Genomic DNA, 23,936 nt, shown 5'->3' with positions numbered 1-23,936 from the left:
TTTGAAAAGGTGTAATTGTACAGAATTACTGTTTTATGTGTATATAATGTTTGAGTACTTCAGAAGTCTGGTTCCTGGTGGATTAAACGCATGACTACAGAGTTGGATGAAGAAATACTTTTTTGCACTTCTCTCCAAAAAGTTGGATACAGCTGACAGATGTTAGCTGATTATGTCAGTGATTAGGAATGTTTAGTAGGTCTAGTGTTTCACTACATAATTTTAACCTGTGCTTTAGCTTCTGTATTTGAAGTGCTTAGGTTTATTATTCTCTTAATAATAATTCAGTTAATTCTGAATGAAATCACTAGTAAAAGCCTACATTGATTATTTTTTTTTCCTGAACTAGTAAAACTCAGAACTTTGAGTTCTTTTTTTGTTTCTCTTTTAGTGGTGTAACAGGGCTCAATATCACAGAGAAAGATAAAATTGCACATATCTTTAAATTGAGTGAGAAATGAGGTGGTAAATTGAATGTCATGGAGTCATAGGATGATTCTTTTATAGCTATGTATAATTTTCTTTATGGACTCTGTCATATTTACACTGACAATTAAAGCATTTTAGATGAAAAAATACCAGACACTTTTTTTTTTGTCAGTGTTGATCAGAAAAGAAATCCAGATTACTTTTTTCCCTTCTTTAACTCCATCTCTGAATTATTGCTTTAAAGAAAAAAGGAAAAAGCTTGTCTTTACAGCATAGCAATGGTTTAGAAGGAAAGGTGTTGAGTATAAATGATTCTGGTTGTGTATGCACCACTTGATTTAAAAACACAGTGAATGTTTTATTGTAACAACCACCGAAAACATGGCTATATGGAGAGTGGGCAGGAATATTGGTAAACCCGTGATTATTAGACACTGGAGCTTGAAGTAGTCCAACCGGATTGGCAGAACCTACGTTGGCATAGCTAGATGGGCAAGTAAGAAAGCGTCATCCTGGGAAACGGAGTTTCCTCGGGGCAGTATCAGAGGATCAAAAGATGGTGTTTCTGGTTGCTTTTCAGTATCGATGTTTTGAACCGGACTCGTTCGATTGTCAGTGCCGATAAGGCCACGCAACGTGTTTAATACAGCTGCAGTGACTAAGTTACCACGGTGTTTATAGCTTAGCTGTTGAATGTATGGAATCCTCATGGGATTATTATATTAGGATACTGTATATTCCGTTTTGATTCGGGTCTTGTCTATGTTACGTGACTTCTGCTCAAATTTCCCCTTCTGCCACTGGTTGATTTTCAGCAGTGGCCGTTGCAGCGGAGCTCTAGCATCGCCCAGGTTCCTGTGCCCCAGCCAGCACTTCAGCCACCTCGCAGCCAGCTTGTGCTGTAGACCAGTAAAATGCTGGTGGCCGTAGGTTGTACTAATATTTTCACTGTTGCAAGAACTCAAGCAGCTATATGAAGTTTTAGCAGTTCCAGCTGCAGATAAAGCCTCATTGTTTAAAGACATGTGGCTGAAAAAGCCAATGGGACATTTATTAAAATGACTTTAAAAGTAGCTTTGTAAATATTCCATTTAGTTAATCTAAAGTTAGAACGCATTTTAAATTATTGTAATCCTCTTAAAATTCTTAAATATTACTTTCAGGCTCTTTACATAACAAGTAATTTTCATATGTGTAGACTTAATTTTATACTGATTTTAAGTAATAATGTATACATAAATGTGCCATAGATTTTGTGTGTTCACAGTCTTTGAAAGATAGTTTTTTAGTAAATTGTAAATAATATCGTATAAGCCCTATAACAAATATATGTTGACCTTTTTTCACTACCTTATACTAGTTACATTGAATGGTTTATTTTACAGCCTAGTGTAGGAACTCGGAATGCACACTTAAGGGCCACACTTAATGGTAGAAACTAATTCCATCATCAGGTCCTCGCTTTTAGTCACAGCATGCTCATTTTATGTGTTATTATTTGTTTTGCCTTCAATTGTTGCTTGCTGATCTTTCAGGCAGGAAGTCGTTTTCCCAGATAGTTGTGACGTGAAGCCTTCAGGAAAAAAAATCCTGAAATTGTTCGTAATTTTAAAAGTTGCATTATTAAACACCTAGGCCAAGATCCAAGTTGCCTAGTGCACCTTTTGGAACAAAGTACGTAGGATTCCAGGTGAATGTCTGGTTTGCTTCTGTACTTTTTTAAAAGAGAACTTTCACACACTTTGTGTACTCTAATCAACGAGAAAATATGAGAGCTTAGAGAGTAAAACTCTTGTAATTTTGGCAGTCTGAAAGCACCCCCATTCGCAGTGTAGCCATGTATCCCTAGACGAAGGAGATTTTTATCTAAATCTCCAAACTTAACTAGTCTGTGTTTTAGTTTTTGTAAAGCATATTGTTTAGCTTGAGTATTTAGATAAATGTAGTTATGTTTCACATTCTTAAACTGATTTTATTCTATATTTAATATATTGATAGCTTAGGTGTAAAATCATTTGTATATAGTGAAGGCATAATGCAATTAGTGAAGTAGGAAGAGTTGAGTGGGAGCGTAAAGCTACTGGTGGCCTGAAAAAATAAAGCTTGGCCCATGTTTTAGAAGTCACAATGTTTTGTTCGTACATCCTTGTTTTGTATTGGGGGAGGGGATAGCTAGAATGTGTTATGAAATTTTTGGAAAACTTTCCTAGCATTAGTCGTGAAGTTGGCCTTGAAATGCTGTCACGGTCAGCTTCCTAGAATTCACTTGTTCGTAGAGTATATATTTTGATTGTCAGTAAAGATAACAACTTTGTATTTTTTCTGCACTTAATTCATGTAATTAGTCCACACAACAGAGTTTTCTATAACATGGTTAAGTCAACAAAAGTTGGAATTACACCTACCTGTTAATCTGTGCTTGCAATATTTCAGTAATTTTACTTAAGCTGTCGATAGTAAGCAGCAGAAAGCTGCAATTTTCAATTTTCTTTTTGCTCATTACCTTTGTAGTGTGAGTATTCATCAGTTTTCATTACAGAAAGCTTGTAGAATTTTCTGTTTGTTGCATATCTCTATTTCAAAAGAACATTTTTTTTAGCTTTTGTGAAAGTCAGTGGTTACTACTTACAAATTGCACAACAATTTTGTAGTGTGTCTCCATTACTTAGAAAATTGTTTTTTTCAAGGTTAGTGGTTCAGTCGGAAAACGCTTGAAAAAATGAGTTTTAAGCACTTCATCAAGCACAGCAAACAAATGGTATAAAATTTTGCTATTTGAAAATTGATTAAATATAACAATATCAATTGAATTTTTTTTCTTCAAATATAGATACCTCACTTAAAGGAAAGCACAGCTGTACTGTATTTAAACTAATTCTAGGAAATAATAAAAAGTTGGTCTAAAATATTTTGTTGCCATTATGTTGCTTTCTGTGATTGACGAAATCTGTTTTTGTGTTTTCATACTCACTTTCGAAAGTATTTATTGATGTTGACATGCCAGTATAATTATCTTAAATGACAGAAAGTAGCTGCAAAACAACAGAGTCCGTGTTAGCTCAAGGCAGCAGGTTGAATGACTATTCTGCAACCATAGTAAAAGCCTGTGAAAAATGATCAGTGCGTTCAACAATTTTTAATACTTTGCCAATGATGTACAGTCTTAGGGTTGCTCTGGTTGCGTTACATGACACACAAAACTGTCCTCTACCTCACGTGAGATTTAACAGATATTTTATATGGTTTTAGTAAACAAGATGCATCTATCTGGTCACTTAGTTTACAAATTTTGAATTATATTTATTGAAACATGACATACTGTGCTCTTAGCTTATACCTCAATTGTATTTTGTGCTGTTATCCATTTTCATGCCTTGTAAATACCTGTATAGATTGTGGATTCAGAAACAAATAAAGAACTGTAATGTCAGAACTTTTGTCTTTGTAATATTTTTGAACACTGACTTATAAACTTGACTTTTTGGAAGCTGTTTTGAGAATGGTGCTTTTCCAAGGAGGACAGAGTCTTCCTTGGTTTGATTACAGTAGATAAAAACCTGGTGACACTGAAACTCGTTAGCAGAACTCCCACTACCTGCAGCAGGTCCCCAGTTTTCTAAAGGGCATTTTTAGCAAAATCTACAAGATCCATAGCCTTCCCTCACTATGAGTCCATTTTCTAAAGCTCTTACGGCTCCGTAAAGGTATCTTGACACAAATTTGATGTTTATATATGTAAATACAACCACTTATGGTTTTGACATGTTTTCTGGTGCATGGCCTTTGTTAACACTTGATTACTCTAGCAATGTTTGAGTTGTAGATACCTGTCTTTAATAGCTTAGTAATGAACAAAACAAAAAAATCCCACATTACCAGATAAAGTGCTGAGATTATAAAAAGTTAAAATCAGAAATAAGAATTATACTGTATTTGCTGTAAAAATATTTACTGCCGATGGAAAATACGCCCTTCAGTGACTCTCAGGAGTTCTTAGTTTTTGTGAATCATGTGATTACATTGCTTAAGATTTTTGTGTACCATAAGGGAGCTTAAATAGCAGAAAACTCGGAGAGAGAAGGAGGCAAGGAGAGAGGGAGTTCTTCCTGTAAGCTGTAGATGAATGGGTCTTCCATTTAAGTTGAACTTCCACCACTTGTAGCTATAAGCTGTATTCTACTGGTCACTTAAGAAAACCCTATCTTGTAGTAAAAATATGTAACTTTTACTGCAAATAATATTTTGGAGATTTTCTATGTGATTTTATTAATATTGAGAGGTTTTTCTTGACAGATAAGCAAGTGCGGTCACATACACACACTTGAATCTCTTTCCCCTCAAATTGGAGCAAAAATGCTTTGCCTGTGTTTGGAGGTGCTGCTCTTGCATACAGGAAACCTTGATTATGTTTCAGATTATTACAAACCTTTAATGCTGCCATGTACTTACTGTATTTTACAGCTGAAAAGTGAGATGTATGAACCAGGATAAAGGCAAAATAGGTAATATTTTGATGAGCTTGGGCTTTAGTATGGAGGAAAACAACGAACCATACCACTTAAACCTGTTCATTTCTGCATCCCAGGTGATACTGCTGTATTTCCAAGCAAGGGAGAAGCTACCAGGCTGGAAAACCCTGCAAAGTTGTTCAAGGTGAGACACTTACATGAGAAGAAGTCACAGCGTCGATAGCTTGTGTATGACTGATGGCAACGCATGTCATTTGTCAGAGAAAACAACGCTGATCAAGGAAAAACTGCTTCAGTACCAGGGTAAAAATACTGATTTTTAAGGTGATCACGCTGTGCCTGAAATAAATGCACGTGTAGCACTTGCTTTAAAAATGGCAAATTTTAAGAATATCGCCCTAAGTGTATCGATTTATTTAGCATGTAGTTGGGAAGTCATTCTTCTTTGTTTTTTATTTTATTGATCTTGTGAATCGTTGCTCACTTGTAGCGTACAGGCTTGTATTCACTTAAATACTAGGAGTATTATTTACAATAGTGACAAAACAGTAAATGTTTCTCGTCCCTATGGACATTTTTTTTTGTGTATTAGCATATGCCTGCACTATCACCATGTGAAGTGCTTCTAATCTCAGCCTTGGGATGAAATGGGGTATCAAGATGTTGCAAAATTTTCTGGTATTTTGAAGAAAAACAATATAGTTTGGAGTACATCAGAAATCTAAGAATTACCATGATTTAGAGGATATGCATGTGTTTTAACCTCCAAAGGACTGTGTGGTGACAACATCATTGGACGACAGAGGTTGAGATCAGTTATCCCGAAGTGGTTAAGCATCCTTATGCCTGGGATTAACCAAATTAAGCGAAGTACGGTTATACTATCAAACATATCAGATCTTTGATTTACAGAATGCCATAAAGTGAGATGGAGGAAATGCTAGACTGAAAAAATGCAAAGTGAGTCAGCAAAGGGGAGAGGCAGGAACGTGTTCATTTGTCAGCTCATCTCCTTCCAGATTCAGGAGGTGACACGTGATCTGTCCAACGCAATTGCATGGTCCAAGAAGTGGCACAACACTGGTTTCACTTGAGAGATGACGAGTTTATCTCCTGAATAATAAAGAAGCAGGAATATTGTTTGGGCAAAGATTAAATCCGTCTAGAACCGAACCCTAGGCAACATGACAATGGTGGTTGGATATAACAGCTTGCACCACCTGAAGTGGGTGCAGTAGAAGAATAAGCTGTAGAAAGGTGGAATCACATCAGGAAAGCCGATGGCAGCATAGCTTCACAAAAATACTGTAAAGCAGGTATAGAAAAAAAAAACAAAAAACAAAAAACCCAAAAATATAAAACAAATGTGAAAACAACTATTAAATTTCTATTTATTATAAAAGGTTCTCTTCAAAGAGAGTTTTCAACTATTTATGTAGTAACTCCAGTGTTTAGATGAAGCTTTGACAAAACAAAACTGTGGCCTCGTGTCCTTGAATTTTGAATTTAAGGAACAGATGATGAAGCTTGGGATGGTCTTATTCATGTTTTTCCTTTTACTTGCTAAAATATGGGAAAAAATACTGTTGGATGAAGAGCAGAACATATTTCATTCCCGGCATCTTAATCCTGGACTGTAGCTTCCTGATATTTCTTTTTCACTAACAGGAATGAATTCACTGGGAATGAATTAAATTCATTGTCCTCTCATTTTTTTTTCCCAGTGTTTCCTTTCCCCATGCACTGCGGACAGCTCTCCGCTAGTGGTCCCTCCAGGCATGTCTTATCTGCCTGGATCCAAACCTCCCCTTTCCAAAGCCAGAAGCACTGGAGGATGCACAAGGATGAGATTTCGTTAGGGATGTGTTGGCATCCGATGACATATATATGCGTTTGTGGCAATGCAAAGTGAAGTCAGGAAAACATCCTGCCTGCCTGTTTCTCCTGATGCAGAACGGGCTGTGAAGTTTTTCTTTTGGCATTTTGAAGTGGGTTACTTCTTGTTTTACCAAGTAGACTAAAATATACACCTGTAATGAGTCTGAACGAAAAGCTGCTCGTTTTAATGTTAGCATTCAGAAGTGGAAATAAGGTGCTGTTTAACACGCATTTAAGACTCTGTGAGTGTTAGTTAACACTTGTGAAAACCCAGGCACAAGCAGAGAATGCTGTGATGAGTCTCTTATGGTTTTGCAGTTACTAAAAACATCAGGAAAGACCCAATATGGATTTTGTCCTTTTACTGCAGCTTTGCTGACGGCTTTGACAAGGTGATTAATTCCACCTCTTGAGTAACTCTGTCCACCACATTTCTTGCCCTATCTTTCCACAAAAGGGTACCAGCGTGATCATTTGTCTTCAGCTCTAAAACACTGCCTTAATTTTTCTCCCCTGATGCTGCATTTTGAACAGTCAGGCTGTTTGCACTTGGATAAAGCAGTCTGGTTTGTTTTTCAAGCACGGGTGGGTGTAATTCTGCATCTCCTCCTCTCCACACCCTCCTTCCCCTCCGACTCTTTTGATGAACTGGCAGAAGTTGGGGCTCCACACTTGCTCCTCCCCGGCGTTATGGGGCTGGAGGCAGCTCTGACCCCTCCCAGGGAGGGAACTGGGCAGAGGCAGCCGAGTGCCTGCAGCGGCGCCTGATCAGGAACCTCTTCCTACCAAACCCCCGTCCCTCCCACTCACAACTTGCAGTTGGTCCCAGCAGCCGGGATCTGCAGCAGGGACTCACCGGCCAGCTTTGCTTGAACCCCAGCAGGCGCTCTCCTGTCCAACTCGCCCCACCAAGGGATCGACATGGTGGCCACCTGCCTGCACCTGGCTGGATTTGTCTGCAGTTTTATAGGGTGGATCGGGGTGGTTGTGGCAACGGCCACCAATGACTGGGTGGTGACTTGTGGCTACACCATTACCACCTGCAGGAAAATGGATGAGCTGGGATCCAAGGGGCTGTGGGCAGACTGTGTCATGGCGACTGGTCTCTATCACTGCAAACCTCTCGTGGACATCCTCATACTGCCAGGTATGTGTGCCCCGTCCTCCCCCTTCCCACCCGGAGCTGAGGGGCCAAACCTTGCCCGGAGCAGGCAGGATGAATTGATGGCAAAGCTCCTTCAACTCCATCAGCGCAGGAGATGGTCCATTAAATCCACTAAAGAATGTGTATGATAGTTCTTAGCATGATTCTCATGAAATTATACCTGGTTTTAATCCTGCCCAGGTATCGTGTGTAATCTGTGGCTATTAAAGCCCAGTTAATTAATGTTTAGTCGTTGCTTTTAGTAAATGCTCGCTGTTCCTTTCACATCTTGCATCTAGAATGCGTTGTGAAACATGTGTAGTACATTGAGCAGTAATAGGGTACTTTGGGATGTAGTAGAGTACTTTGAGTTTTGCTTTGAGATGATGATGAACTATTACGAATGTTAAGGTTCTATGCCTTAAAATGATTTTGAGTGTAATGAATCTTTCAGCATCTATTATTAATGCTGCTAGGGCTTTTAATCTTTTGGAAGATTGTCATTAGTCTTGATGGTCTTGTGCTTCCCACACGTTCCAAGGCAAGGCAGAACTTTTACATGGCAAACAGATGTACCTACATTTAACTTGTCTTTAAATATTTTCTAATTATGTAGTAATTTTCATCTACTTTACTGCAAAGCAAAAATTAAGCAAGGTGTTTCATCAGTAGTACTACATCTCTTGAGCTAATTAAACCTGCTGAAGTTTTGCATGGTCTTGTCCCTGGAAGTTTAGTTAACCATCTTAAACCTGTTTCGATCACTGCTACCTCTGCAGGGCTGCTTCATTCTGCTGTGTTTTGGATTGCACCTCCTCTAGCATTTCAGAGATGCCTCTTCCAAGGCTGACAGGGTAGAAATAGCCATTCCTTGGAGTTTTCTTTCATGTTTCCTTATTTATTTGTTTAAACTGTTGTGAAAGTAATTTCACAAGAGGATAGAAACATTATTCTTGATTTTCTCTGTTACAGAGCCGTGTGCGTATCACATAGTGCTTGGCAATATTGAATCTCTCAGACTAGCTCCTATTCTCCCTTTCTCTCTCTATGTATACTTTCATTTTAGTAGATTTAGCTTCCTTACTGCTGCTATGGTTTAATATGATCTGGCGCAGAAGGCAGAGAAAAGGCTTGCCCCGAAAAAACATTACTGAATGAAATTTAATAAATAGATAAATAGGTCTTTCAGCAGCAGAAAACAACGCTTCTCTCCAGCAGAAACAAATCACGAACCAAGATGCTTTGGTTTGTAACCCATTTGATACCCACAGCTTTCCAAGGGAGAGAAATTTATCCTGGTGTGCCTGAGAGCTGAAATGTGTTTGGAGTCTTTTGTTGACTGAGCCAAGTCCTTAAACGAATGTGTTTGTATACTTGTTTAATCGGGATCGATTAACAGAAACCACGCTGGGCACTGCCAGCGCCTTTGTTTAGGGTCCTGTTTTCTGTCCTGGGCTCCTCAGGTAACTTTTTGTTAGATTTCCTCTTGAAAAATCAAGCAAATATTCAATGTACACAGAGTCTGCATTTCCAGGAACAGTAAAATCCTCATTCCCGGTGCCTTATCTGTGTGTCAGTGGGACTTACTTGGTGCCCCTTTTTGCTGATATTGCTTGAGGCATCACAAAACTCCATGTTTGCATGTGGCAGCTTCGTTTTGTTAATAAGAGGGGAAAGAGAGCCAGCACACTTGCTCTGCTGAGGCTGTCCCGAGAGCTGGTGGAGACTCACCAGGCACTGGAGCAATCTGATACTGGTTCTTCTTCTGTTGCGTGCAAGTAACAACCTGCTTTTATTTACTTAAAAACAATTTTTACATTTGATATATAAATTATATATATATACAAAAATTATATAGAAAATAAATTATATTTGCATAATGACTATGATCTTCTCTGTTCACAGCAAGCTGTTCTTGAAGACTTTAAATTGCTATTATTTAACCAAGGCTCTCTTTGTGAAGATGTAGGAAAACTCCTTCCTAGCTGCTTCTCTTACTTTCCCTTCCCATATTTCCCAACTCCATGATTTCTCAATATCTTGCTAGGAAAAATTTGTGTTTCCCAGGCGGTGCTATTTGTTCATTAGAAAATTTTAAGCTTGCACATCTCATGTTCATGCCCTACCCGCTGTACTCCAGTCTCACACTCTTACGCCTGGTGAAGATTTAATTGTTTGCACAAAGGATTGAACCTGTCTCCCATACTCCATGCAAGTCTTGGGAGCTAATCAAACAGGACCCTTTGTCCAAAGGTCTCCTTCTCTTGTGCTGAATAATCAAAATCCTCTCTCCTTGCCTTGCCAATAGGGTATGTCCAAGCATGTCGAGCACTGATGATCGCTGCCTCTGTCCTGGGTCTTCCTGCCATCTTCTTGCTGATAACAGTCTTGCCCTGCATTCGGATGGGCCACGAGCCTGGAGCTGCCAAGTACCGGAGGTCCCAGCTGGGAGGGATCCTCATCATCCTCCTGGGTAAGGCGCTGGCCCCGCGTGTGTGTGGACCTGGAGGTCATCTTCTGCTCCAGGGTGGTGTGGTGCAAGCTGCTGGAGCGTGTTCACCTAAAAGCATAATTGCCCAGGCTGGGCTGACCCTGAAGCTCTCCAGCATCGCTGCAGTCTGTGGGGTGAACAAAAGGCACGAACAGGAGCAGGAGGACAAAGGCAGGAGGCAGGGAGGGAAGCAAGGTGAAGAGGGGAGGGCTGCAAAACCCTACTGTGTGTTCACTTGTGGAGTCCTCGGGCAAAGCCACCACCTGTGTCTGCAGGAGGGCGATGGCAGCTGCACACGGGCAGCGGCCCACGGGCACTGGTTTTGCTGGTTTGCTGTGGAAACGACCTTATTTTTAGAAAAGGGTCTAAACTTCCAAGCTGCTTACAGGGAATGGGTAGCCTCCAAATTTTCCCTGGGCATGGCAGATGCAGCTGGGTCAAAGTAAGCTGAAGCGTGTGGGAAGGGAAGCCCAATGCTGAGGGGGTGCTGGTGCTGTAGGGACAGCTGGGGAGAGAGCAAGGAGGTGGCATGGACCTGGGAAGAGGGCTGGTATGTCATAGAATCGTAGAATCATTGAACGCTGTGGGTTGGAAGGGACCTTCAAGATCATCTAGTTCCAACCCCCCTGCCATGGGCAGGGACACCCTCCACTACACCAGCTTACTCAAAGCCTCATCCAACCTGACGTGGAACACTTCCAGGGATGGGGCAGCTATAACTTCTTTGGGCAACCTGTTCCAATGCCTCACCACCCTCATTGTAAAAAAATTCTTCCTTATCTCTAATTGAAATCTCTCCTCTTTCAGTTTAAAGCCATTGCCCCTTGTCCTATCACTACACATGCTTGCAAACTGTCTCTCTCCCCCTGTGCCTCCCAGCCCCCTCTGGCCAGCCTTGCCCTTGACCTCTAAGTTCCCCTGGGAATTTCTTCCCATCCTCAGTGCCTGCAGAGGAGATTGTTTTGAGCAGAGCAGACTGTGGAGCTCATTGTCCCCAATGCAACACCTGCATGTTCTTGAAGCCTCGTCATCTCAGCAACAGGCTGCGGTGCCTTGTTTTTACCCGTCTGTGTGGCAGAGGAGGAGGGGTGAGGGAAAGTGGCCTCTTTGTGTGGCTCTGCTGGTCGCTGGCAGCCCGCGCTGACATCATGCCCGTCTTCTTTCTTCTTCTCCTTATATTTTTTCGAGTGGGCACTGGATATAGCTGCATGCTCGGAGGGGCTGTCCTCGGGATGCTCCTTCCTTGCGGGCGGTCTCTCCTCCGGTGTCTTGGTGAGGAGCAGTTAGTACAAGTCAGTACATCCAAAATCTAAGGGACTGAGACCAAGGGGCCTTTTCAACGTCTGTGGGGTTTAAGGGCATGTTGCCACAGCTGGAAATCCTAAAATCAGCTTTATAGGTCCTGTTTAGGACATCCTGATCATGAACAGCCACATTAGAGAGCTGTTGGAATGTAGTCTTCATCCTTGTCCCGAAACCTTGAGTTATGTGTTTGGGCTTGGAAAAGTGAAAGAAAAAGTGGGCTTTTTTTTCTGCCTGTGAATGAAATTTTAGTGCCAGAGGACTCTGCTCTGCTGGATTTCCCCTGCCCAGGATGGGCGAGGCCCAGTAGAGCTGCACTTTGTCATAGACAAATGTGAGTTTTTGGTTCCAGTCAAGGAGAACCGTGCTGTGGATCAGCCCCTTTTGCATGGCTGCCAGCACGGAGGTGAGAGTATCACCCCTAAATCCTAAGGGCAACAGGATTAGAGGTCTGACACACATGCAGCAAATGAATTGCAGTGACAGTATTGGGTAACTGCATTAAAATAAGTGAAATCTCATATCTTGTGGTGTTACATCAAGGTTTGGGGTCTAGTTTGCTGCTCTCCCATCCCAGTCTTGCTGTGTTGTGGCACCAGGAGGAGAATAAATGTGAGAGGGTGAAGGAGAGGAGCTCCACTCTGCCTCAGAACGTGGGTTTCCCACTAAGTAGATCCTGTGAGGAAAGGAAAGGTGTATTTACACAGACATTGGCAGATGAATGCTCTTTGGGTTGGATTTGGACTTCTTACTGATTTTCCCCTGTGAGTTTTGAAGCGTCGACAGGTGAAGTGATTTTCTCATGTCGCTGATGTCCTGAATGATCTGGGCTGGGAACAGCAGCCCGTTCACAATGTTTTAGTCACAATTACAATAATGCTCTTTTTGTCAGATCACGAAGAAAAAATAAGCTCCTTTTGCTCTTAAGCAAAACAAACCAGCCCACATTTATTTTTGCAAAAGCCAAATTTTTCCAGGCTGATCAGCAAGACAGTCCCTTTGGAAGAAGAATAACGCATTGAGCTTGGGACTTGGACATTATTTAAGCTGATTAATGATCTGTTATTTGTAAAATGTGGTGTTGCCATTCCAGAGCATTTAATAAGCACGAATAAGGCCTCAATAGTCATAATACTGACTTAAAATTAATTATATTCTAGAAATAATATGCACTGGGCTGTTCTTATTTACCCTCTGGCCACTGAACTCTCGTCGGTGGTTTTCCCCAACCCCGTGGGTTCCAGCCTTTTTCCTCTAAGTGAGGACCAGCTGCCAGAGCTCTGGTTAAGAGAAAACAAACCCCAAAATGCTCACTAGTGCAGCAGAAGTAGAGAGCGGAGATGTGATCAGGGGTGCTGGCCTCAAGGCAAACGTCACTTGTTGCTCAGGGAAGGGATGACAGTTTGTTTGAAATTTATTAAAAAGGAAAACAGGGGTAGAAACAGCGTAGGGAAAAAAAAAAAAAAAAAAAAAAGAGTTGAAAACTTGCCAGGAAAACAATGGGCTCAGATATTCCATTGATTTTTCTGTCCGCTCGTAATAGCAGGCTGCAGAGTGCAACCTGTGTGCACACCCTCCTATCCTGCCTGCTGATGTATTTATGTCTTTGCTTGATCCTATCTGCCCCAGAGAACTGATTTATTGCCGAAAACAACCGTCAGCAGAGGTTTGCTCTGAACCAGTATGAAAACATTTCATACACTGGTGTTGATGGAAAAAACCCTGGCCCATCCTGTGTTGTTGATACTAATTCGGGGACCTCGTGCTGGTAACCGAGCGGGCATTTTCCTAACGGAGGTGATGGACTCGAGACACTGGAAAACACAGATGAAAAATATGTTAATTATTGGCAGTCACTACTACAAAATGATTGTATAAGCTATCATATTCTAAATAAAGGATATTAATAAGTTTTTCTGGATGCAGCATGAGATTTTCTTGTAAAACCATAGATATCAGGATAAAAAGATTGCCTTGAACATTGAAAAAAAATAAATCATGGATATCTGTTATTTCAGCCAAACTCTTTGAAAGAGAAATCTGCGTGACTTTGAGTCAGCAACTCAGAATGATTAAATTTAGCTGTGGAATAGAAGTATTCTTTCTTCTGTGGAAAGCCTCTAACTTACTGTTAAGGAATTTGGCAGGGACTCGCTGTCCCTAGAGTTACAGTAATCCTGCTCTATCTCCCCCACCTCCCCAAGCACCTTCTGTGCTTCTTGTCTCTGTGTACTTCTGTCTGACTATATTATGCCTGTAATGTAGAATATTAAGAATTTTGGCTCAATGGATTGAGCCACTACAAGCCCACAGTCCGAAAGAAACACTGGGAGCCTGGGATGTGTCCCTGTGGATTCACAGTGATCTGACGGAGCAAGGACAACCGTATCAGCTATTCTTTACATTGAGGGTGGTGAGGAACTGGAACAGGTTGCCCAGAGAAGTTGTGGATGCCCCATCCCTGGAAGTGTTCAAGGCCAGGTTGGATGAGGCTTTGGGCAACCTGGTGTAGTGGAGGGTGTCCCTGCCCGTGGCAGGGGGTTTGGAACTAGATGATCTTTGAGGTCCTTTCCAACCCTAACCATTCTATGATTCTATGATTGTATTACTCAGCTGACTTTTGCAGGTAGAGGCAGTGGCTTTTACAGGATTGCTTACTCTAGCTGCAAAAAGCAGGCAAGCTTTCCAGCAAGTGTGTCCCAAAACATGCCCGTTTTTCCAGCTGATGTAGTTGGTCTGATAGAAGATATTCCTTCTGTTTGCAGACTTCCTTTCACATTTTTGCTGGACTATATTGACTACAGCAGCCCTACTATCTGAAGACATGCTTATTTAGGGAAAGGCAAGGAGTGTCTCAGCATCGGCACAAAAGAAAAGGGGTGATAATTTCAAAGAGTTTGTCTGTGTAGGCTGCTATTTTAGTATGTGAAACTTGCCCGGAAAATGCCTTTTCCGATCCCTTTGGGTTTCTTGGCAAACCAACTTTTCTCCATCCTTTCTCTGTGATAACAGCTGGACCAAAATTTGAGTTCACCGAGAAATATTGCAATTGCAGACTGCCCTTTTCACATCTTCTCGGAGGATTTACAGCCCAACCTAATCTATGCGGAGCGATGAAATCCAGTCCTGTTTCAGGGTGTTCCTCCTGCTGAGCAATGGGGTCACTGGTGACTGACGGCAGCTGGTAGCCTCCGAAGACAGAGAGGTCAAACTAACCCATACAAAGTCCTTGGCTTGTGTTTCACGGCTTTCCAGTATTGCCAGCATTAAAATAAGGTGGTTTTACATGTAGTTGAGCCGCATGCACAAGAGATGCTATTGTGTTAGCATCCCTGAGAGCTCTTCTCACCCCAGCGCAAGTGTTTTCTTCAGTTGTGGGGGAGGGTCTGGATAGATAAGGCTCTTATAGTCTATGGACATATATATATATTTACTGATGACAGAAAAAGAAAAGATGATTGTGTCTCTTCGGACAACAAAGAAGCTTTTTTTTTCTGGAGCCCATTAGAATGCTTTGTCGATTCCCAACTGATACATTTTTGTTTTAAAGCATTAGAGGCTCATGAGCTGTTTGCAGGACTGATCCACGGCAGGAGAAACGCTGTTCTCCCTCCCTGCCTTCTTCAAAAGTTCCTTCCAAAGCCACGGGGCCCTTGCTTTGAGGAGGCCCAGAATTATTACTGGCTTTATTAGCATCCTTCAAATGTTCTTCTCTTTTCCATAAGAAAATATTTTCTTTCACAATAACTGCAGCTATCGGGGATGGTTTTTTTGCTGTACCAGCCAGGAGCTATGGTTTGTTCTCTGCTTTAACTAAACAGTTTTATTTTTAATCTCACTCCTTTTTTTTTTCCCTCTTGCAACCTTAACTTTTTGACACTGCCTCCAGATACCTTTTAACGCGGTCGGTGGAAATCTGTAACGCTGCCATGGTCCTGTTATTGTTTTGCTCTGATTCTCTGATAGCCACAAGGATGGAGTCCTGCACAGCTTGTCCCGGAGGCAAGTAAATATTGACAGATTAATTCTTCTCAGATGTATGGGCCATAAAGGAGTATTGTTTTAGGATCTGCTCCTGTGAGGTGATTAACACCATCAACTCCTGTTGCCTTTGGTGCACATGGGGACTTTGCAGGATGGAGGTAGGACCCTCGGTGAGGGTAGTGAGTGTGACTCTGTGTAGCACAAGGAGAATGCAGGGCACGTGTTTTCTCTCTGCTTAGAGCAAACCATGCATGTGTGCTCGGAGCAAACCATGCGTGTGTGCTGCGCACCAAAAACGTGGTGATCTTTAGCCCTTCTGCCTGCAAAATCCGGAATTTGAACCCGCTTTACTGTCCTGAGGAGATCTGCTTCACACCCCACCTGCCTAGTGGTCCTCACAGCACCACCATAGCAGCCTTCCTGCTTTTCATGGAAAAAAAAAAAAACACTATGGAATTTTGAGCAAAGTTTGAAGTCCTCAGTCATTTTTTTGACCTGCTGTAGACTCTGGGTAGAATGCTGGTTTCCCTTTGGATGGAGTCCTGTTTCTGTTCCATTCAATAGGTTTCTGGAGAGCCTTGCTGGGTTTGTCTTCGTCACTTGATATAGAATAATTTTCCACGGGGAAGTGAAATCTGCTTTCCAGAGTTGTGAGACATTTCCTTCTTCATAAAGAACCCAACAACCCACAATGCTGTACTGCTGCTTATTTTATCTCTGCCTGTTTTCTGCTTCTATTTTATAAACCCTACTCTTGCTAAGTACTGGGATATTTCATTAATGTTTATGCGACTACTCAGTAGAGCGACGGCCATGATGCTGATGGACATGGGCTGAGGACGTAGCACGTGAGTTCATGCAGAAATAGTAATTCAAACCAGTTGACTCTGGGCCACCGATTTTACTGTCTCATCGATACATGTGGCTTTCGTGGGTTTGCTTCATATCTAATCCGTTCCTTGTTCAGCAGCTCTCCAGAGCATCAATTTCAGGGATGATTTTCATCCTTCCCCCTTAAAAATATTTCTAGGGAACAAATCTGTTTCCCTTGTAATAAATATATCAGATTGTGTCAAGCAGCAGTTGGTTTTGATTTGTATTTGTTGGTGCCTGACAGAGATGGGTGTTGTCTCTCCATCCTCTCCCCGCAAGGCTCCCACGCTGCCTCCTGCTTGGAGATCTCTTGGACTAAGCCCTGATGCTGATGCTCCTGGGTCCCACTGTGGGACTGCGAGGGAGGAGTGATGGGCTTCTTCTCTGTCCTCTGTCCCTCCCTCCCCTTTGGCGTCGTTCGTGTCCCCGTGGTGGGGTTACATGCTGGAGTTACCTTTCTCTTCCATCTCTCCCCAGCCATGTGCGGTGTCGTTGCGACGATCTGGTTTCCCGTGTGTGCCCACCGCGAGACCACCATTATGAGCTTCGGATACTCCCTGTACACAGGCTGGATTGGCTCTGCCCTCTGCCTCTTCGGCGGCTGCGTCATTGTCTGCTGCTCGGGAGATGCCCAGACATTCGGTGAAAACCGCTTCTACTACGCCTCAGGATCCAGCTCCCCTACCCACGCGAAGAGCGCTCATGTGTAAGCATCCTGGGGATGCCCCATGGCTGCTGTCGGATCCTTTGGCTGGTGGGTTTGTGTGCCCTGGGTTTGCTTCTACTGACACACATCGCTGTCAGGCTCCCAGGGTGAGGTTTAGAAAAGCAGCACAAATGTCTGGTAGTTTGAAGCGTTATTCTCCCCATCTCTTCCCCCCTTCTCTAGAAAAGAAAGCTCCAGCCAGCCCTACCTCTTGGTCCTCCCCGTTCTGTCCTGACCACCTGCCCCATCTTCTTGCAGCAAGGATGACTCAGATGGTTTGGGGTTGTCATGTGGGTTTTAGGGTTTTGATTTTATTTTCCGGCTCACCTGATTACAGGAGAATTTAAAGCAATAAAGCAGAAACGAGAGGGACACCTACCCGTTGTTAGAAGGACTCCGGCAGCTTCTCCCACCATATCACTGTTTGCTTTCCCCTGTTCAAGGTCACTGTGGCACGCTTTGAGCAAGAGGGTAGGGAGGAAGGCTGTGCTCTCCAACCGGGCAAATGTTTCTCTTTTGGAACAAGAGTAGGGGAATTTTTTTCTGCCCTTCACTGTAAATACTTTTGTATGAGTTGATCGTTTTAGTAACAGTTTTTCCCCCACCCCCCCAGTCATCAGTATGAAGGAAACAGAACCCAAAGGTCCTAATTACACGGTAGATAACAGTGCCTTTTTATATAGTTTTAAATGACTTTGGGGGCTCTAATCCCTGCACTCTCGTTAATTTCTTTTTTTCTTTTGTACAGATCAGTTACTAAAAATGTATTTTTACATTTTTTTAAACTCCTTGCTTTCTTCTTCTAAATTTGCGTTCTGTCTTGCGTCCTTAAAGTAGCATATTTTAACACGGAGTATAATGTACCTGTTACAACACAATTCTGGTGAATACTGATGATGCCTTTGTACTTTCAGTGAAATATTGTACAATAAATAACAGAGTACCTGCAACCGCCGCCTTCTTTTTTCCCTTCTTTCCTTCCCGTGTGTTTCCATAGCTAGCTTTTCCGTGACAGGGTTTTCCCAATGACTTTGAAGATTTATTCTTTTTTAATAGCAATTCAGGATAAGAGATTCTGCTGTGCTGTGGAATTAAGTGGGTCTTTTGTGGTTTTGGTGAATATTTAAAATATGAGTAATCTTCCTGCGTGGTACTGACTGCTGTCTTACCTGTTCGTTCTTTCAGTGTTCCCAACAGCAGCTCTCACCAGAGGTACCAGCTCCTGGTACTTTTCTTACTGGGGAGACTTAGGAACCCACCGAGGCAGTGGAGCTGTAGCCCAAGCACTGCTTGGCCATGCTGAAGTTGATAAGTAGTGTTGCTGGAAGTGCTCTCAACTAAAATAAGAGCCTGATCTGGGGTCATCGCTCTCTTTGATTGAAACCGTGTAAGATCAAGATCTAACTCTGTCCTCACCAGAGGCTGTAGCAATTTAATTACGCTGATACAAAATCCCATCTGTTCCCAGAGATGTTAACTCAGTTCAAATGATTTGTGTAAGCCAGGCTTCAGGAGCACGGAAAGAGGAATAGCTGCTGTTCAGGCTCGGACAAGGGGAAGAGGCAGGTGGTGGTGCGTGTGGGAGGAGAGGGGACTGAGCGAGCAGAGGAGAGGACCAGCCAAACTATTTGAGGTGATGCAGAAGAATTTGAAAACAAGGCTGCTAATCAAACCTCAGTAGATTGGGGTCTGTCTTTTCATCTTGACCTATGCCAGGTGCAGAATCTAAACCGGGCGACATGGCCATAGGCAAGGATGCAGCAGCTCCCACACCTGGCCTCCTCCATGCAGGAAGCCAAAGCTGGAGCATTCAAAAGAAGTGACTAAGGAGGCTCCAGGAGGGGCTGGTCAGTCCCGGGCTGCCTGTCCAACACCCCCCAGCTCCGCCATGCAACCCCAACATCTGCCTTTAAGACGGAGCGGTCTTGAACTGCGTCTCTGTTGTGTGAGCTGTGCATCGCTGCCACCCTATACAATGTAGGCGAGGCGGGCAGCGGCGCGGGGCGGGCAGCAGGACACTTGTGCCCATTACATCACAGGCAGGGCACAGGCAGTTGTTGTACGCGCTGGGGAGATGCTATAAGTGCTGCCATTGATGTGCGGGTGCCACGGGCGAAGGGGCGGCGCACAGACGTGCCAGCTTGTGCGGGCTGCCGGGGATTGTGGATTGTGCGCTGCTGCCCATGGGTTAACCCCGGGGCCAACGGCGGCGTGGGAGACCTCAGAGCAGAAAGCTGCTGGAACGCTGCCCTGCCTATGGCCCTGGAGCAAAACAGGAGGGAAAAGTATAAGAAAACCTGCCTGAGATGCTCGAGGCGGGATTTTTGTCAAGGTGTTGGTGCTGCTGGAGGGGCCCGGGCAGTGGTGTGTGACCCACGAGGAATGAGCACTGCCAGGCAGCACTTAGGGGTGTTTTTGCTGCCCACACCATTGGGCTGCAACTTGACATCTTCAGACACATGGGGCTGGGAACCCTCAGCAGGGGCTGGGGTCTGTGATCCACGATCACAGGTTACCGGCAGCTGATCCCGAATTCAACCCCTAAAAGGCTCTGGGCAAGCTGCTCAGAGAGAGGAAGAAGTTTTATTTCAGGGAAGAGTAGAAAAATCCAAAGAAAGCAAAACAACCCCAGAGCAGCCACGGGGAAAACAGACATCTGCAACTGTGGGGTGTGAGGAGATGGGGCCAAGAACAGGACAGGATATTAGTGCTGGCACTGCAGAGGGGAATGGTTTGGAGAAAGCACAAAGAACGTGAAACTTTTCTAGTTTTTAAAGAATCAAAGCTGAAATATCTGCTTTGTGCCCTCCCAAAATGCCCCGGTCCCCAACAGGGTTCTCCTGGGCTGGGTTGGCCGTGACGCTGTTGGCTCTTGAAGCCTCATGGTGCTCGTTTGCTGATCTGAAGCCTCCAAACAGAGTCAAATATAATCTTCCTGAAGGGAAAAACTGCTCCATGCCATGCCTAATATCAGCTGTGGAGTGGTGGGTGTGAGGTCTGGTGGTCACCCCAGTGTGGAGGTGGTGGTCCCCGATGCCCCAGTGGAACCTCCTCTGGCCCAGCAGGATCAGCTGTAGCTTCCATCATGGGGAGTGTGCCTGGGAGCCTCCCTGTTCCCCAATAAAAGGAGGGAAGGGACACTGGTGGCCCTAAGAACCCCACAGGGGAGAGGCGGTCGTGGCTCCATGAGTGATGCCTGCCACATCGCAGCGCCGGTGCCCGTGCAGGGGGGTGACAGTGCTGTGACACCCCAGTTATTCCAGGGAAAGGGGAGTGCTGGCAGCACCGCAAGCAGATGGGAAGACATTGATGCTCCCCAGGGCTTCACACTGCAATAGTCAACCTGCGGTCATTGGCTTTAGGTTTTTTTTTTTTTCCTTTTTTTTTTATTGTGTAAATTGATAACCATTTTTTTCACAACAGTGCAAGTAAATACCAAAGTCAGCCCATTGAAATGGATCATCTACAAAAGAAATTTTGAAGCACTTAAGGCAAGATTTGTTCATCTCTAGCTTCAATTTAGCATTGAAAAAATATCAGACCTTCAGCTATTGATTGGCTTGACAAAATTTATATGGGAATTTTTTTTATTTTATTAATTTTTTGGTTTAGTCTTGCATTTAAAAGATTTACATTACTATGGAAACTGATACTAAGACACATTTGTCTCCGGCTTTCTTTAAAAATCCTTTAGTTCTTGTTTGATTTTTAGATGTAAAGGCACACAATAAAGCTTTATGCATTTATTAAAATATACAGATTTTGGTAAATTTAGATTTTTTTCTTAGTATCTTGATTATATATATATATTATATGTATAGTTGTCAACAACACAATCATTTGAAAATAAAAATCACTCCATAACATATCTGCATGTTTTTTTTCTTTCTCATGACACACTACAAGATCCCATTGTACAATGCACCAATGGGCTTTTGGAAACCACAGAGAAAAAAAATAAATTAATAGAACAAACTTTTTTTTTTTTAACAAATACACCAATTTCATACCAGAACTGCAGAGAATTGTTACACCAGAAAGTACCATCTGAAAAAAAAAAAAAAAGCAAGATATACATCAGAAAGACCGAACAAAACGAAGTGAAGATCATTTACAAGCTGGATTTACAACATCCCATGTCGTTCGGGGCGTGATTTCTCTGCCGCGTGGAGGATGCCAGCGTGCTGGGCCTCGTAACCCAATGGTCGTAACGGTGTGGAGTGAATTTGTGGAGGAACTGAGATCTTGTAGAGTTGGTCTGGAAGGTTTGAGGTATTTATGCTCCGTCCGTATCATGCACTGGGCTCCCCCAGGGGCTTTGGGAGGGCTGTGTGCCTCTCACTGACGGTGGGAGCGGGGTGGTACCGCTCTGCCTGTGTCCTCCGTGTGCACCAGGGGTGTGAGAACCTTCCTGAGGGCACCCAGGGGGAACGGCTGGATTTAGGAGTTACAGCAAAACAATCACTTCTACCTCTTCCCAGCATCCGAAACCACTCCCCAGGGCCAGCGGTGCCCAGAGGCGATGGACATGCCTGAACGTTTTGGCCTTTGCAGCTTTTGCTTGTGCCCATCGAAGACCCGGGAAGGGGAAGGAGGATGGGTGAATGGGAACAAGAGTGGCTGAAGGGCTTCACTCAATGCACGGATCCAATGGAGAAATTCCTACAGAGGCCAAAAGCAAGGGATCAAGCCCTCGTCAAATTATACGGCATAACTAGAGCGGACATGACGACGGACACTGGTACTGGTTCACTGCTCCGTAGCAAGAGATTAAGGCTGCGGAAGGAATAACAGGCTTCGATTCAACAGGGTACTTGGGCATGAGTTTGCGGTTTGGCAGATGCCTAAATACCGTGCGGAAGCAGGATGAAGACGACTATTGGGGATACAGTATAGTACAAGAGCTGGTAGGAAAATAGCATCAATCTTTCTCCCTGAAAACGTAAAGCCAGACCTGCGAGGTGCCATCTCTCTTGGGTACTTCTAAGGCATCAAGGACGGGAGCAGCCAAGCACAAGGGAGAGGTGATCTTTGTGAGAGGTGCTTGGCATCGCCGGAAAGGCTTCCCACAAACAGCTTTTCAGCGGGACGCGCTCGGGATTTCTGCTTGTAGAAGCGTGGTATGGGCGGGCAGTGGGAGGGGATGCCAGAGCGAAGCTTACGGGTCCTTTTGCCAAATCCTCACTGCCATCCCGAAGCGTTCACGGAGGCCAAACTTCCCTTGGCTTGCCCAGGGTGCTCCGGGTTAAAACCTGCAGAATTGGATGCTCTGCTCCACTGGGAAAAGCACGTAGTTTGTGACCGTTTGAGACAGGAGCTGCAGGTGGGAAACTTTTGCAGCCAAGGCCAGAGCCTCCCCATTGAGCCCTTGACCCCCAGAAGAGATGGAGACGGGTGCGGGTCCAGGCACCCTCTGCCCTCAGCAGTCCCCTTGCCCACGAAGGGTGCCGGGCAGGCTCTGCGCTGTTTCCAGGGGCTGAGCCTCATCCAATGAACCAAAGCGTTGATGGTTCTCAGCATCACATGTTGGAAATCCTGCCTCATGCCCCTGTCGATGTTAAATTGTCCCGTGGGATGCCAGCAGCAGCCCCTGGTACTGGAGCTTGGTCTGGGCTGCCCCAGGGGAGCCCCAGGGATGGATCTGGCCGCAGCCTTCAGCAGTCAGGGAAGGATGGGTGCTGCAGCCTGGTGGGGCGCTTCCTTGGCTAGTATTTATTTAAAAAGATGTTCTTCTGTTGCAGTGTTTTAAACTAAGCAGGTTGGTAACGGGATCCAGACACGGACCTGCTGAGTGCCTGCAATGTGGTTGCTGTCTCTGCCAGGGCAGATGGCAGCTGTGATCAAACCCCATCGCCACTGACGGTGCCGCGGGGATGCCGGCAAGAGGGAATCTGATGGTGCTGCTGGAGGTCATGGCCATGCTCTGGCCATACCAGAGGGATTAACAATGAGAAATGTCCACCTGCTGACCACCTCTGCCCTGCAAGCCACCAGCTCCATTTGGTTTCAAATTGAAACACAGACATGTACAGGACAACCAGCATTTCACTGTTTTTTCATACAGCATCCACCAACCCAGGGTCAGAAACAGAGAAAATGGTACAAGGTGGAGATGGCAGCAGGGAGGGAGATTTCAGCAGCTGAGTCCTCTCTGCTTGCCGCATGTAGCCCAGCCCTGCCAAGATGTGGCTGACCCACAGACGTTGCTATTTTGTGGGGGCGTGGACACATCCTTGAAGCACCGAGGCCAGAGTGAGTGGCCTCACCACAGCAAGGGAATTATGGCGTGGTCATTTTTGTAAAAGACACAACGTGGTGAAAAAGAGCGCCCAGCCTCAGACCGGTGATGTTCAGAGAAACGGCGTGTGGTCCATGTTGACCCTTCGCACAAGGTAGGTTGAGCCAAGAGTGAGTCATCGCCCTCGCTGTGACCAGAAATGGGACCAGGCTCCCAGCTGCAGATTTAGGATATTGAGCCATGCTGCGATTTCACAGAATCATAGAATGGTTTGGGTTGGAAGGTACCTCAAAGATCATGTAGTTCCAACCCCCTGCCATGGACAGGGACACCTTCCACTACACCAGGTTGCTCAAAGCCTCATCCAACCTGGTCTTGAACACTTCCAGGGACGGGGCATCCACAACACCTCTGGGAAACCT

At 44.2% G+C, this 23,936-nt stretch overlaps 1 protein-coding gene across 1 annotated transcript; it reads left to right on the top strand.

The window, feature by feature from the left end:
- The first annotated feature begins 7,697 nt into the window (after positions 1-7,697).
- CLDN11 (claudin 11) lies at positions 7,698-17,280 on the top strand. Its single transcript, XM_009981561.2, has 3 exons — positions 7,698-7,923; positions 10,229-10,393; positions 17,048-17,280. The coding sequence occupies exons 1-3, from the start codon at positions 7,698-7,700 to the stop codon at positions 17,278-17,280; spliced, it is 624 nt and encodes a 207-aa protein (XP_009979863.1).
- The last annotated feature ends 6,656 nt before the right edge of the window (positions 17,281-23,936 follow it).

Source organism: Tauraco erythrolophus, chromosome 11, assembly GCF_009769465.1.
Source record: "Tauraco erythrolophus isolate bTauEry1 chromosome 11, bTauEry1.pri, whole genome shotgun sequence".
Taxonomy (NCBI): domain Eukaryota; kingdom Metazoa; phylum Chordata; class Aves; order Musophagiformes; family Musophagidae; genus Tauraco; species Tauraco erythrolophus.
This window is presented reverse-complemented; position numbering and strand designations above follow the sequence as displayed.